The 13,712-nt window shown below is 44.2% G+C and overlaps 1 protein-coding gene across 1 annotated transcript in view; it reads left to right on the top strand.

Moving 5' to 3' along the window:
- btbd8 (BTB domain containing 8) overlaps positions 1–13,712 on the top strand; it is a 32,735-nt gene that overhangs the window by 16,482 nt on the left and 2,541 nt on the right. Inside the window, exons 10-18 of the mRNA XM_080429823.1 lie at positions 526–628; positions 1,324–1,506; positions 4,804–4,950; positions 6,310–6,439; positions 7,472–7,533; positions 9,140–9,689; positions 10,999–11,083; positions 11,289–11,425; positions 11,503–13,389. Coding sequence (XP_080285949.1) covers positions 526–628; positions 1,324–1,506; positions 4,804–4,950; positions 6,310–6,439; positions 7,472–7,533; positions 9,140–9,689; positions 10,999–11,083; positions 11,289–11,425; positions 11,503–13,389 — 3,284 coding nt within the window. The remainder of the gene's footprint in view (positions 1–525; positions 629–1,323; positions 1,507–4,803; positions 4,951–6,309; positions 6,440–7,471; positions 7,534–9,139; positions 9,690–10,998; positions 11,084–11,288; positions 11,426–11,502; positions 13,390–13,712) is intronic.

Here is a 13,712-nt window from a genome sequence, read left to right as displayed (position 1 = left end):
CATCAGCTCGCCCAGTCTGTGCTGAAGTGCCCCTGAGCAAGACTTTAATCTGAGCCATTTGAGCAGCCATCTGTTGGGTGAATCAGTAAAAGTAGTTCCCCTTACCTCAGGGACAAGTAAATATTCCCTTTCTTTTCCCTTTTATTGCGAACGCAGCGGAAGGAGGCGCAAGTGGAGCTTACTATGCAACCGTGCTCGAGCCACAGTGTGGCTGAAATCCCCCACACACACACACACACACACACACACACACACACACACACACACACACACACACACACACACACACACACACACACACACACACACACACACACACACACACACACACACACTACACTCCTCTGAGAGAAATATAGCAGCTACAGTAAAAAATAACACATCTAAAAGCATCTACACGAGTTCAGCTATTGGGATCTCTAAGAATTCCATGTCATTTGTGCATATTTCAGGCCGGATGGCAAGTTGAAAGCGTTCGCTTCCCGCGTTCGCGCGTCTTACTTGTAAGTGATGTGTATTTTGCAGGTGGGTTGTGGAACATTATGTGAAGTGCTGGTCAGAGAGAAACTTCTCCCTTCTGCCGTGTGAGCTCCAGAGGGAGTTTCTAACAGCCATAACTGAAAATATGGTGCGTATTCCTCACAGTATGCATTCTATCCACTCAGCATACCGTTTCATCCCATTCCATTCTCCCATGTACATGTAGTTTGTTTTAGTTTTTTTCCACAGGAAGGCAATTTGTGCATGATCCAATAAAAGGACTTCTTTATTAAATTATGAATTGCTGATGATGATAGTAATTATCGAATGTAATTCAAATGTTGATAGATGGGGTTGTAATCAGTGGTTGAAATTGATAATGGAGCCTGTTTCCCTTCTGCCTTTCATCACCACAATAATGTGCTTTGTATTAGCACAGTACACTGTAAAATGCTCAGTGTTCATTTATCCATTTGTAACTCTTGAGTGTACAGAAAGGAACCAAATGGACCCTTGCTGATCTGTAACTCTGATAGTGTACAAATGGAACCAAATGGACCCTAACGGGTCCATTTGGTTCCATTTGTACACTTCCAGAGTTCAACTAACACTTGAGGATTTTAGTGTACTGCATGTGTGTGTCAAGATTTATTGCCTTCTAAATTCGGCTTTCCCACCAATTATCACGAACACTTGGCCGTTGTAGCAAAGTTGTCTCCCAGAGTTGGCGAGTGGCTTCGCTTTGCTTTATGTTGTGCGTGCACGTTTATTTTCGTGTGCACGTTTGTGTTCTTCTAGCTGTGCTGCAAGAGCTACTTTAGCTGATCGATGTTTTTTCCACAGACGGCGAATGATGCTGTGAGCGTGCTCTGTGGCACCGAGCAGCTGATTGGCAGTCTCCCAGAGGTCAAGTGGGCCAAGCAGGTGATGACTCTGGCCACAGAGCTGCAGGACTACAGCCTAAGTGTGATCGTCAGCCAGCTCCCCGCGGTCATTTACACCGACGCCTTCCAAAACCTACTCTGGGTAAGGGAACTTTGAGGCCGTATGCTTCGTCGCTCACCAACATCATCCACTTTTTTGGTGAAAAATGTCCTCCTGGTGAAACTCCTTACTGTCAGGGAGAGCACAAGACAACCACTTGTCTCCTCTGATATGTGACGTCAAGGCCGCTTTTCACCTAAGACCTACTGCAGGAGTTGTCAGTGACTAGAATACACGGGAATTGGCATAATGACTAAATTGGGATAAACCAGTTCAGGTAGGTTATTGTGGGCCAGCAATGTTCGGAATTCGCCAATCAGGATGGAATATGAAAAGATCAGGACGGATCCGTCTTGATTACTTGACTATAGAGATAATATGTACCGATTTGCGTGATGTTTGGACAAAATTTGTGGGAGTAATATAAAAGAATGTTTTGCAAAAATCGGCCTCCTGGTGGCGCTATAATACGGCAATGTTAAAAGGGTCAGGGTTCCTACGGGTCCTTAACACATTGGGTGCCAAAACCGTATATATACGGTTTTGCGCATACTAACGTTGAGTGCCAAAACCGTATATATACGGGTTTAAAAAAAAAAAAAAAAAATTACTTTTTTTTTTTTTTTTTTTTCCTTCACAGCAACAGGAAATATCACTCCTACAAGATTTAGACTCCAATCCACCTCCTGGTTAACTTATGACTTCAAAAACCTGTATCTCGGCTCCTGTGCACTTTTTTTTTTTACAATGTTAATTTAACTATTTTCAACTGGCTGCAACTATGGAATGGATTTCCGAATGTTTTAAATTTTTTCCCCCCGATTGTACGAGACCTGTATGTGTGTAATGAGGGGATCACCGTGAGGACGGTGATCACTGAAAATATTTTGTGACTACTTGAAAAAGGTTCAAAATGTTTAAAAAGTCCTGGCACTCAAAGTATAATATTTTAATAAACCTCTGGCACCCAATGTGTTAAAAAGTCTTAAATTGTATTTTTTTTTTCAGGAATTTAAGGTCTAAATTTTTCTTGAATTTGACCGTAGGTATTACATTTGAAGATAATGTTTTTAAGGCTCATGGGGAAAATGAAAGCCATAAACATCTGTATGTATTAATTTGATTCGCTTATTTGATGTATTGAGATTAGACAATGAGAGAGCGCTATTAATAGAAGTTTTATGTCACGTGATGTTACGTTCGCTAGAGGCCGCAGCGAGCAGCAGTGGGTATTGTTTACACACAGAATACACAACCCTCGGTCGCAACATCCCAGCAGTTTATGGGAAGTTTTGTTTCACCTGTAGAGAGACCAAGGGCAGAGAGATGTGCAACACGCATTGACGAAGTTACTAAAGGTGTTCGTATTGTACAGTATAGTCCAAAAGATGAATTTGCGGCAAATCTGCAAGAAACCTGAAGTTAGAAATGGAAAATTGATAACTACTGCTGGACAGGTAATGCATATTATCCCTATTTTGTGTTGATGGAGGTAGGCTAATGCATGCCAGTTCATAGCGCAACACAACCTGTTTGTTTACCGTCGCGCAACCACTCAGTAAAAACTTGATTCTGTGTTGCTTTTAAGATTAGTCTATATCAAATGTAAAGGGGACCTTCAAATTAATAACAAAATAAATGTAACCAGATTATACCGGGGAAATGTGTGATTTTCACCGTCAGTTGTTGAAATGTAAGATTAATGCCATGGTTGCCACCAAAAGTAGCAGATACAAGCCCACAGCACCTTTCATCCGCGACGCATGTGAGCTGGTAGATCGGATATTTTCGTTACACCATCGAACGACGAATGGATATCAAGCAACATGAAGCTTATAATTCACAGCGGGACGGTGTCACTTTCCAAAAAGAACGGATCTACATCTGTGGTGCGTTGTTAACTCATTCAGTGCCAAACTTATTTCTGGCTTTATCACCCCTGTGCCAAGGCCAAAAATACATTGTAAAAAAAAAGTGCTTAGGAGCCGAGATGCAGCCTTTTTCAGTAAGAAGTTAAACAAGAAGTGAATGGAGCAGCAAATCTTCAAATCATCATATCTTGGGTTCTGAACATTTTTTTTCAAAAATAAAAAAATAAAATGTTTTTTAATAATAATAATTATAGCTTGAATTTATATAGCGCCTTCCATGATAGCATGTTAGCATATCAATCTGTCTCATCTGTTCCTTTTGGCAAGCAACACTGCACATTCTGTAATGCATGGGCCCAATGCAGCTGAGTCTTGCCTTGCTGTATTTTTACGGGCCGTAACAGGTGGCTAACTTGTATAGTTATTAAATGTAGGCTACAGTTGTTTTGAACCTTCTACATAAATGGACGTTGTATTGATGGGCTGTCTGAAGCCTAGGTTACTTGAGGTATTTGAATTGCCAGGGGAAATCATTATGACTAATTAATTTAGGCTTATTGAATAATATTAGTCTGTTCTCACTGTGCTGGCTGATCATTCTGTAATTTATGTCAGCCTGATGCAAAATGAACCATGGATTGGCTCACACAATTCAGAGCGACAGTAGAGAACATCAGGGAAACATTTGATCTCATATTGATGAATCAATATGAATCTGAAGAAAATATACTGAATAGCCAAATCCTGTCTGGGTAAAATGTGATGGCAAACATTCTCTGTTGACCCCTATTATAATTTGTTTTCACTGACTGAAATTGGTTACATGAGAATACAATTCTAATTGCCATATATCTCCATATATCTGTATGCCTATACTGTATATGGGCGTATCAGAGGTTCTGCTCTAGCATCCAGGGAGTGTGTGCACAGTTTTGCTGCCATCAAGCCAACGATGATTAGCTGTCCACAGACAGAAGGATGGACGGACAACGGACAGACGGACAGGGTGCAAAACATACCGTAGTCTCGGCCATGCCTTTCGGCCTGGCGGAGACAATAAAAGACTTCACCATGTTCTGTTTCGAACATACAGACAAGTGGTTCCACAGTCTAGAGGAGAACTTGACAGAAGTACGTATAGGGTTAGTTATGACCGCAATGATGTCATTTAGGAAAAAAATGTGCAGAGGTGCTTCTGTGGCCTGCTGGCAGTGTGCACAAGAAATTTGGACGGTCCCAACGGTTTGCAAGATTAGCTGCAGACTCACAGTCAGACAGAGGCACACACTTGGATCGATTACAGACAGCTTGCTTCCTGCAGAGACGCGCTGTAAAAAAAAGGGGAAAAAAGAATACAACGCTGTCATATGACAAAGGTATAGGTTTTTTACATGCATACTCTCAAAAGAACAGATTCAATATTTGCCCTCCAGTGGTTTTCTCAGTGTTGGGTTTGTGTGTTTTCCAGAGAGAAAAGATCACCCGGGAGCCCGCCCTGTTGAAGAAGCTGTGCTTAGCCATCAGAGAAGGTGTGACTGTGGACAACTGCTGTGACCTCTTCTTGGCTGTGGCAATTCTGTACAGGGAGGAAATGGAGCAATATGTGCATCAAGAAGTGAGCAATACATGAATCTTAAACGATTCACCACCAAATTACTTATTATTAAGTTGGTTTGTTTTATTTTGGATCTGTACATTTTAATTACACATACACATACATAATACTACATAGAGTTCGGGCCACACAACTACGTCGCACCACTGATCTGACTGATATGCCCATATATGGAGATCTCAGCATCTGTCAGTCCTTGTTACTTTTGTAGCCATATATGGAACTGACTTTTGTTTGCTGATGCCATGACGACACATTGAGGTTAGACAACACATTCCATATTTGGGCGTAGCTGCATTGGGAAGGGAACTCCTTATATGGTTATGGCTGAGTCATGGTGACATGAGCGTGACGTCAGAGGTCCGTCCTCCGGCCGGTCCCTCCCGTAAGACAAATTTAATATTATAGGATAAAAAAATAAGTACAGTCTGCAGTCTGGGTGCAGACTGTACTTCTTTTTGTGATATTGCTGCTTGTCTTGCACCTGGGCCACGGATGTGTGTGCATCTTCTTCATGATTTAATATATATCTTTGCAAAACATTTACCACTTTCAACCTGGCATCCCTATTTTGGGCGTTCATTACTGGCCAAAACTAAAAATAGTTTTGAAAATGGCAGGTGTAAAAGTTCACAACGTGTCACATTGTGACATGTTGTGAGCTTGTAGATTTTGAAATGGTACATAAGTGGTTAATTTAATTCAAATCTGTCAACCGTAAAACAATCCACAGGATATCACTCTACAAGTATTAAATCTTCCGCTGTTTATTGTAAATCCCCCCCACCCACCCAAAACACCCACCCACCCACTCTCACACCCACTCACCCACACACACACACACACACACACAGAATCGGGTTTAGGCATTTTGTACGCCATTTCCTAGGGGAAATGACCTGGCTGCATGAGTGAAAGCACACGGCAGTATGGATTAAACTAAGAGACACTGAGGTATGGGAGTGGCCTGCACTAATCTGGCTCTTATATCCACTGGTGGGAGAGGCAGAGTGGGAAAGCGCTGAGGAAAATGGAGGTGACTGGGTGGAGAGCAGAACGATAGCTCCGCCCTGGCTGTTTTTTGTTGTTGTTTGTAATATATATAGGTGAGGAAACAGGCAGTTGTTAGCCACAGCCTGTGACATCAGTGATTTAGCTCAAGTGGATTCTGAAAGAGAGAGTGAAGCTAAGGGGAGGGAAGGAGGGAGGGAGGGAGGGGTATTGGTTGCTATGGTGAAGGGCTCTTCAAGCAGCTGCTGATTCGTTCGCGCCGAAGCGCACCCTTTTCCATTCTCCTCCTCCTCCTCTCCCCCTCCTCCTCCCTCCCTTTCTCTCTCTCTCTCCCCCTCCCTCTGCCAGCCGTTCAGCCAAGAGATTTGTACGCTACGCGAGAGGCTGTGGACCTTCTTGCTCCAGTCTTTTTATGCCATCCGCCACACGCAGGGATGGGAGAGGCTACCCTTGATGTACAGTGAGAAGATACTGGCAGGTAAAGGGGGAGGACATCTTTAATTTGGGAGCTTTGAGCTGTGGGGCTTTCTGTACCTGCACGGCTGTCTCCACTCTCAGGATATTCATGCTGCGGTGTGTGCTGCGTGTGTGTGTGTGTGTGTGGGTGGGTGTGTGTGTGTGTGTGTGAGAGGGGGGGGGGTATTTTTCTGTGCCTTACCAAGCTTAGTGATGAAGTAATGTCTCTGCATCATGATAGATGGACCAGAGCTATTGGTGTGCACGTATGCTGCCTGCTGATGGAACCATCAATGGTTCCTTTTGCACAGCTGCTTCACCACTGCTGCTCCATTCATTATTTTGCTCGTGTACCATTTTCACCCTGTTGTTGTTTTTCTGTGGGGTGGGGGTGGCATTTAGCTGTCCTAGACAGATGAGTGTGGGCTATCGTGGTAAATGCACCAGCCGTACTCTAGCATGCTCTTGTGTTTTAATGGGTGGGGGAATAACGGGTCCACAAATGAAAAAAGAAAATCCAGTTCTCTCATTCTTTAGCTTGTTGTGTGCTGAAATGCACTGCATGAATAATTTATTTGGCTAGATTTCAGCTCTATATGCTTTGCTATTGCTATTTCTTGGCAATGGAATCACACAGGCTGTGTCTGAGATGAAAACAATACACATGCATATTGACTAAATAAGCAACACTGGTTATTTTCACCATGAACAGCCACCATTTTGTAGGCAAATGTAGGTTTGTTGAGAAAAATTGGCGTGTGTGTGTGTTGAAAACAAAGTGTGCTAGATGGTGGACACAGCTGACTGATATGCTACTTCAGCTTGACTGAATATACTGTAGCTATGTTTTGCCTTCGTATTGTATATACAGCTTTTGACCTAGGATTGCTGCTGCAGGTTGAATTCTGAATGGGAACTCATCCACGTGTCCAGAAAGTCTCTGTTCTATATGATTGATTCAGGAGAACAACATCGTATTTTGCTGTAGTGCCACTGGAATGTCTGTGGTTGTAACTTGGAATGTGTTTGTTTTCATGTTATTCTTCCCTGAAAGCTGCTCTTGATAAAGGAGACGACAGAAGACTTGGTAAAAAACCTGTATTCACCAGTTCACAGGTACATTTTATACTCAATATTCATACCTTTTTATTCCATCATATATTTGAATTTTAACCCTGAAATTACTTGAAAGCATTTTCAAAACACAGGCTCAGTTAGTCTATGAGCTCTGAGAAATCCATGTAAGTCTGTATAATCCATGTCAGTGATTATAATCACTGTGTGGCCGTCCAGTGCAATATGCAGCAACTCCTCTCAGTACCGATATGCAGTATAAACACAACAGTGCTCAACAGATATACTGTTACTGTACTGTTTATGGGTGAAGGAGGCCGGCTGAGTTGGTCCAGAGAGCGACTGCTGAGTTGTTTAGCATGACTGGCCTTGAAGAGCCACACCACTTTCTGACAAATCCTGCAAGAGAAGTGCTTCTGTTCTGTTTTATTGAAAGATAGGGAAACCGATAAAACAACTTCAGATATTTACATACTATGATCTATTCTAGACAACAATATCTGTTGCTTTTTTATATATATAATTATATGCAAATAATTTAAAATGAGAAGTTCAAAAGGCAGCTGTACAGGTACTCCGGTAGCAGAGATGACTTCACAAGTGGACGAAGTTGCTAGTTGTACTTGGTGTATTGACTGTACTTGATATAATGGCCTACCTACACTGTAAATATCTAAAGGTAGCTCTCCACCAAACAGACTACTACAGATTACTACAGACTGGCAGTCGAAGGAAGTTGGGAGATCAGTTGGTTGGAAGGTGTGAAAAAAAAGTTGCTGAGTGCACCTTAGAGCTAGCCTGGTAAACCCTCCCGGTGGGTTTACCAGGCTACCTGAGAGCCGACACCAACAGACGGCTACTATGTCGCTTCCCTACAACCTGTGACCCGACGCGACAGTGTACCCACCGCCCATTCAACAGCAGATTTTCGGCAACAGACGCTTTCCAACACTTACCGGCGTCGGTGCGGTGGAGAGCTATCTTTTGTCTAACATTCAAAACTAGCCCTATTTGCAATGCTCTGGAAGCATTTCTACTGTCAAATATATTGCTTAAGTATCCTTGTATTTGTAGCTTGGGTGAGTTTACCAGGTTGGACTTTTTCCACTCCTGACAGGGGTGGATTTCAAAATATATTGTTTATGAGAATGCCAAATTATAATATAGGTACTGTTTTTTAATATTATTTAAATTTCCAGCATTTAAAAGTATTGGTTGCCTTGTCTTTAACCACTTAAGCCCTATTCAATAATTGCTGATCTACAAGCTTACAACAGCTTAGACTGGCTATTTTTGAATATTTTTGAAGGTTTTCACCAGTAATGACATGCTCAAAATAGGGACACATGGATGAAAGTGGTTAACCTTACGAAAAGCAGTTATTAACTGCTGCAGTGCCTTTTCTTACACAAAAAGAATAATTGCATTTACCCCTCATCCAAACAGAGACCGATATGTTCAAGTGACTAATTAACAAATGCCGTATAATTCTTTTTACATTACAAAGTGGCCTGCAGTAACCTTTTTATCAGTATTATCTACTTTCATGTCATTATACTGCGTAATAGTTATGTACTGCTAAATGTAGTCTTATTATCACAATCACATGACCCATGTGGTTTCTTCTGATAACATCTTTTTCCTGCAGCCGAAGCCTCTAAAATGCCAGCCAGCTGCACCTGAGAGCCCTCCCGTGCACAGGACTCAGAAGGTCTCCAAATCCACCATTGCTACCTCTCCTCGCTTTCCTGTGGCAGCCATGAAGTCTGACGGACTGGGGGCGCCTAATAAGCTAGGAGATGGTCAGGCAGCCAGGGCAAAGAATGGGAAAACCAGACCCGGTGAGCGTACTAGTGCGGCGCCAAAAGCAAAGTTGCCGTCCCCGGCCGCACCGGTCGTCAACGGTGCAGGAGCCGCATGTGCCAGGCGGGACGCGGCGACTGCCAACGGCCCCAGAAGCTCCGCCGGCGGCGTTAAGGACCCAGAGAAGAGGCCTAGCCCCGGTGCCAGGCCCAAAACCTCCCCCCCAAGCTTCACATCCCCAAGCCAGGCCAGGCCAGTGAAACCTCCGAAAAGCACAGCAGTAAAAACAGACGGCCCCGCCCAGCCTCAACCCACCACCGCCTCGTCCACGTCTGGCAGTGTCTCTCCAGAGAACAGCGCCGGAAGCCCGCGCAACAGCAGCCATGCCATCCCAGGTTTGTGACCCATGTCAGTTTTAATTAATTGGAGTGTTGGAGCCGACGCTGATTACATTTTAGTACATCAGCATAACCAAGGAGATGTGTCAAGAGAACCGATTTCAGGCACATGTTAGCTGATGAGACATGTACATTTATTAGCATGAAGCATTGCTGTACAGTGGTCTTGGATATTTGGGGATATAGGGAGTGAAATTGATTGATTTATTAATTCATTGCCTTCATTTATGCCCTGGAAGGGAAGTCTGTTTCACCACTGCACCGAATGATAAAACGTAGCAATTATACAATCATGACAGCAAAGACTATATTGTGAACTGTAAATGAAAGCTACCAAACCTACCTGAAATGCAATATAGATAGAGGAGGGATAGTTAAATAAACAGAAACAAAAGCAAAAACTACTGTTTAATAATAAATAATTAAAGAAAATATGTATATAAAAGCAGGAACAAAAGACCCCGTGACTGCAGCACCTTAGTGGTACAAGTTGACATCCACAGACTGAATGCACTTCTAAGACCGTTCAAATATTTGATAAAGGACAGCAGTTTGCAGCATTTCTTTTTTCAGTAGTGACCTCTAAAGAGTCAGGGATTAGGCCATTATAGAGCCTACTTCACAAGTCTGTTGATACTGTTTCGGCATTAATTTGTCATACATTATGTCGATGTATCAACATTTGTTGCGCACTAGACTACATTGCCCTTGTCAACTGAATGCATCATCATTGATATGCAGACTAACAGCAGAACAGCAAAGGTCAAACCCCAATGCAGCTTGTCACTAGGGGTACAGGGGTATGACCAGAGCTTTTGTGGCGATGGCGAATGCTTGTTTGGGGGAGGTGGGGTAATCATTACTGATACCAGTTTCCTCCGGGATGCAGATGTCCATCCCTCCTCTTACAATAAAGGAAGAGAAATAGAGTGCCATATGTTCTCCCTCCCCCACTAATAGTCTTTATGCTTTTAAACCTCTGCATTCTGGTAGTCTTTTAACGTGTTTTTAGTTTATGTTTTTAAATTTTATTCAGGAGCAGTGAATAATATTATTGCCAATACGCATACAGAATGTATATGACCACTATTTATTTTATTGATCAAGGTTCTTTATTGGCTTGTTTTCTAAATATATATGTCATATTGGTGTATTATATTGACTCGGTTAATAATGTTTAAGTGTGTTGGCCTTTCAGCATCACCACAATGTCCGGTGTCTGTTAGCCTTCGTTTGTTTTTGTATTCTCAAAACTGTCAAACTTAATATTTACAGTCATGGTACATGCAATGGTAATCTTTTTTAGGGCCCAAGCCAAAACAGCAGACTAAGGTGATGAACAAGTCTCCTGTGACAAAGCCCCAGAAAACGGACACAACAAAGACCAACAGGTGAGCATTTAAATCCTGGAGTCATGTTTCAGACACTTGTCCTTGAGAAAAGCTAGAGACAACTTTGCTGCCCCCCACTGTTGTCACATAGTAATGCATGAATGACTCAAACAGAAAACTGTTGAAATAGATTGTACGCAGATATATATTACATTAAAAACGTGTTTTAATGGCTCTGATTGCCTATTTCTTGCATTGATCACAGCCCTACCAATAAGCCAAGTATGAGAGAAAGCAGTAAAGGCAAGCTGGGCGCTGCAGAGAAATCCTCTGCAGTGACTACATCCAGAGCAGACACGAAGGGGAGAAGCACACCTCCAGCTAGTGCAACGGAAAACCATGGTGAGATGTGCATGGTTTAGTAATTCACTCAAAGCATTGATGTTCTTTCCTATTCTAACATCGTGTTCTCTATGTAGTTTCAAGACACGCATCTGCCATGAAAAAACCTGCGTCCCCCAGGAAAGAAGACAACAAGGATGCGTCCAAGTCCTCAGCAGCGGACAAAGCAACCAATGAAGCCACTAAGAAAAAGATGACTAAACCTACTTCATCAACTGCAGCCGTGACTAAATCCAGCACTAAACCGTTAAAAGCCTCATCGGTTACCTCCAAGCAATCTCCGCTAGCAACTTCCAAACCAGTAGCAAAGCCAAAAAGTGCTACTGAATTATCCACAGAGAAAGGCTCGCCAAAATCTGGGGGAGCTATGAAAGCCTCAAAGAAACTAGGAACTAAAGGGAAAGAGGCAGTGAATGGCAAAAATGTGGACTGCAAAATAACATCTTCTACACCTGATAACACTGGAGCTGCAGAACATAAAGAGAGCTCCTCAGAGCCGGATTCCTCTCACCAAACCACAGCACACAGCACCCAGTCGTTAAGCCAAGGTGCAGGGGATTCACGTTCCCTTTCCCTGAATTCAGACCCAGAGCACAGTCTCCAAAAGACAAAAATTAAAACGGTTGAGAACAGCAGCACGGGAGGCGAGTCCATTCTACCACCACCTACTCGCCGAGCTCCCCAAGTCACCTCTGTTAATGCAGCGCCTTGTAAACAGAGTAAAGGAAAACACTCGCCAGGCTCCCTGAATTCACCAAAAGACACAGAGCTGCCCCTGGGCACCCCCTGTAGCGTGGGCAGCACCGAGACCCCGCTGGAGGACTCATGGAGCGGTATCCATCACCAGGTCACCCCAGAGTCAGAGACTGGCAGCAACACTACGTCTTCTGATGACATCAAGCCACGCTCGGAGGACTATGACGCAGGAGGCTCGCAGGATGACGACTGCTCCAATGACCGAGGTGTGTCCAAGTGCGGCACCGTGCGCTGTCACGAGTTCGTGGGTCGCAGCAGCAGCGACACCAGCACCCCGGAGGAGCTGAAGATATGCGAAGGCGGGGCCGGCCTGAGAGTCGAAGTGCGGCTCCGAGGCCGAGAGGCGGAGACCACCAGCGAGGAGGAGGGAGCACGGCAGCGCCCCCGCTCCTGGCTGCACAGGGACGAGCTCCCTGCAGAGGAGCAGCCCACTGATTCTGTCACTGCAAAGTGCGTCCCCGACCACCAACTCTTCTCTGAGGAGGAGGAAGACGAGGAGGAAGAAGAGGAGGAGACGGAAGATGAGAGGTCAGAGGTCGAGGTCCTCCCCGCGCAGGGCCTGGCTCCCCCTACCGAACCCCCGCCCCACTTTCAGGGAATCGTCAACCTTGCGTTCGATGATGACGCCGGTGAGCAGGAGAATGAGCAGACTGACTACCAGTCAGCCTCCAATTTCCGTCGCTCTGTCTTGCTCTCTGTCGAGGAGTGTGAGGAGCTGGCATCAGAAGAAGGTGGCATCCAAACCCCGCCCCAAGAACCCGACGATACTCTCACACCCTGTGACGTTTTTGAATGTGACTCTAAAACCCCTCAGCCCGACCCTGTCCCTTCCACTGAACAAAAGAACAGACTCTCAGACCATCTGGAAAGCACAGAGCTGGAAGGCAAACAACCCTGCGATGAGCAAGAAGATAAATCGGTCATGTTCCTTACAGAGGTCGAGGAGTCTAGGCAAGCGGAGCGTCCGGTAGTTCAGGTGGATGGAGTAGAGTCAAGTATCCAAGGCTCTGACCACGACGCCAGAGACCTCCCACCCCAGGAGCGGCCGTGCCACCTGGACCTCAGACATACTGAGCAGTACAGCAATGGGAAGCAACGCAAGAACCCTGCCAAGCCCTCAGACAGCAAGAGAGCTGATTTATTCCTAGACTTAAATGAGCCTCAGCTGACAGAGGACTCTGCTGTACATACCGCACAATCCCCAGCAGGTAATGTATGATCTATGGACCCTCCTAGAAACCCAAGTCAAACCCCATCCTCTCTTCCCAAACTCCATCGATGAAGGTTTTGTTTATCCCTGCAAGACAGGTCACCTTTGGTCTGATGCCTAGACCATATCTGCATCCAATACATTAACATATGGTCCCTCTTTAGGGAAAAAAAAGGATATTATTGGAATTACTAGTTTAAGAACTAGTTAGACGTACCAGTACAAATTCAAATTTCTTATGAGCAATCATCTCTTGATCTGCTCATAGCTAAATGCTTGTTGTGTAGATCTCAAAATCATTTTCTGTGCAACTGTTCTACA

The sequence above is a fragment of the Gymnoscopelus braueri genome (genome assembly GCF_963280865.1).
Source record: "Gymnoscopelus braueri genome assembly, chromosome: 6".
NCBI lineage: Eukaryota > Metazoa > Chordata > Actinopteri > Myctophiformes > Myctophidae > Gymnoscopelus > Gymnoscopelus braueri.
This window is presented reverse-complemented; position numbering and strand designations above follow the sequence as displayed.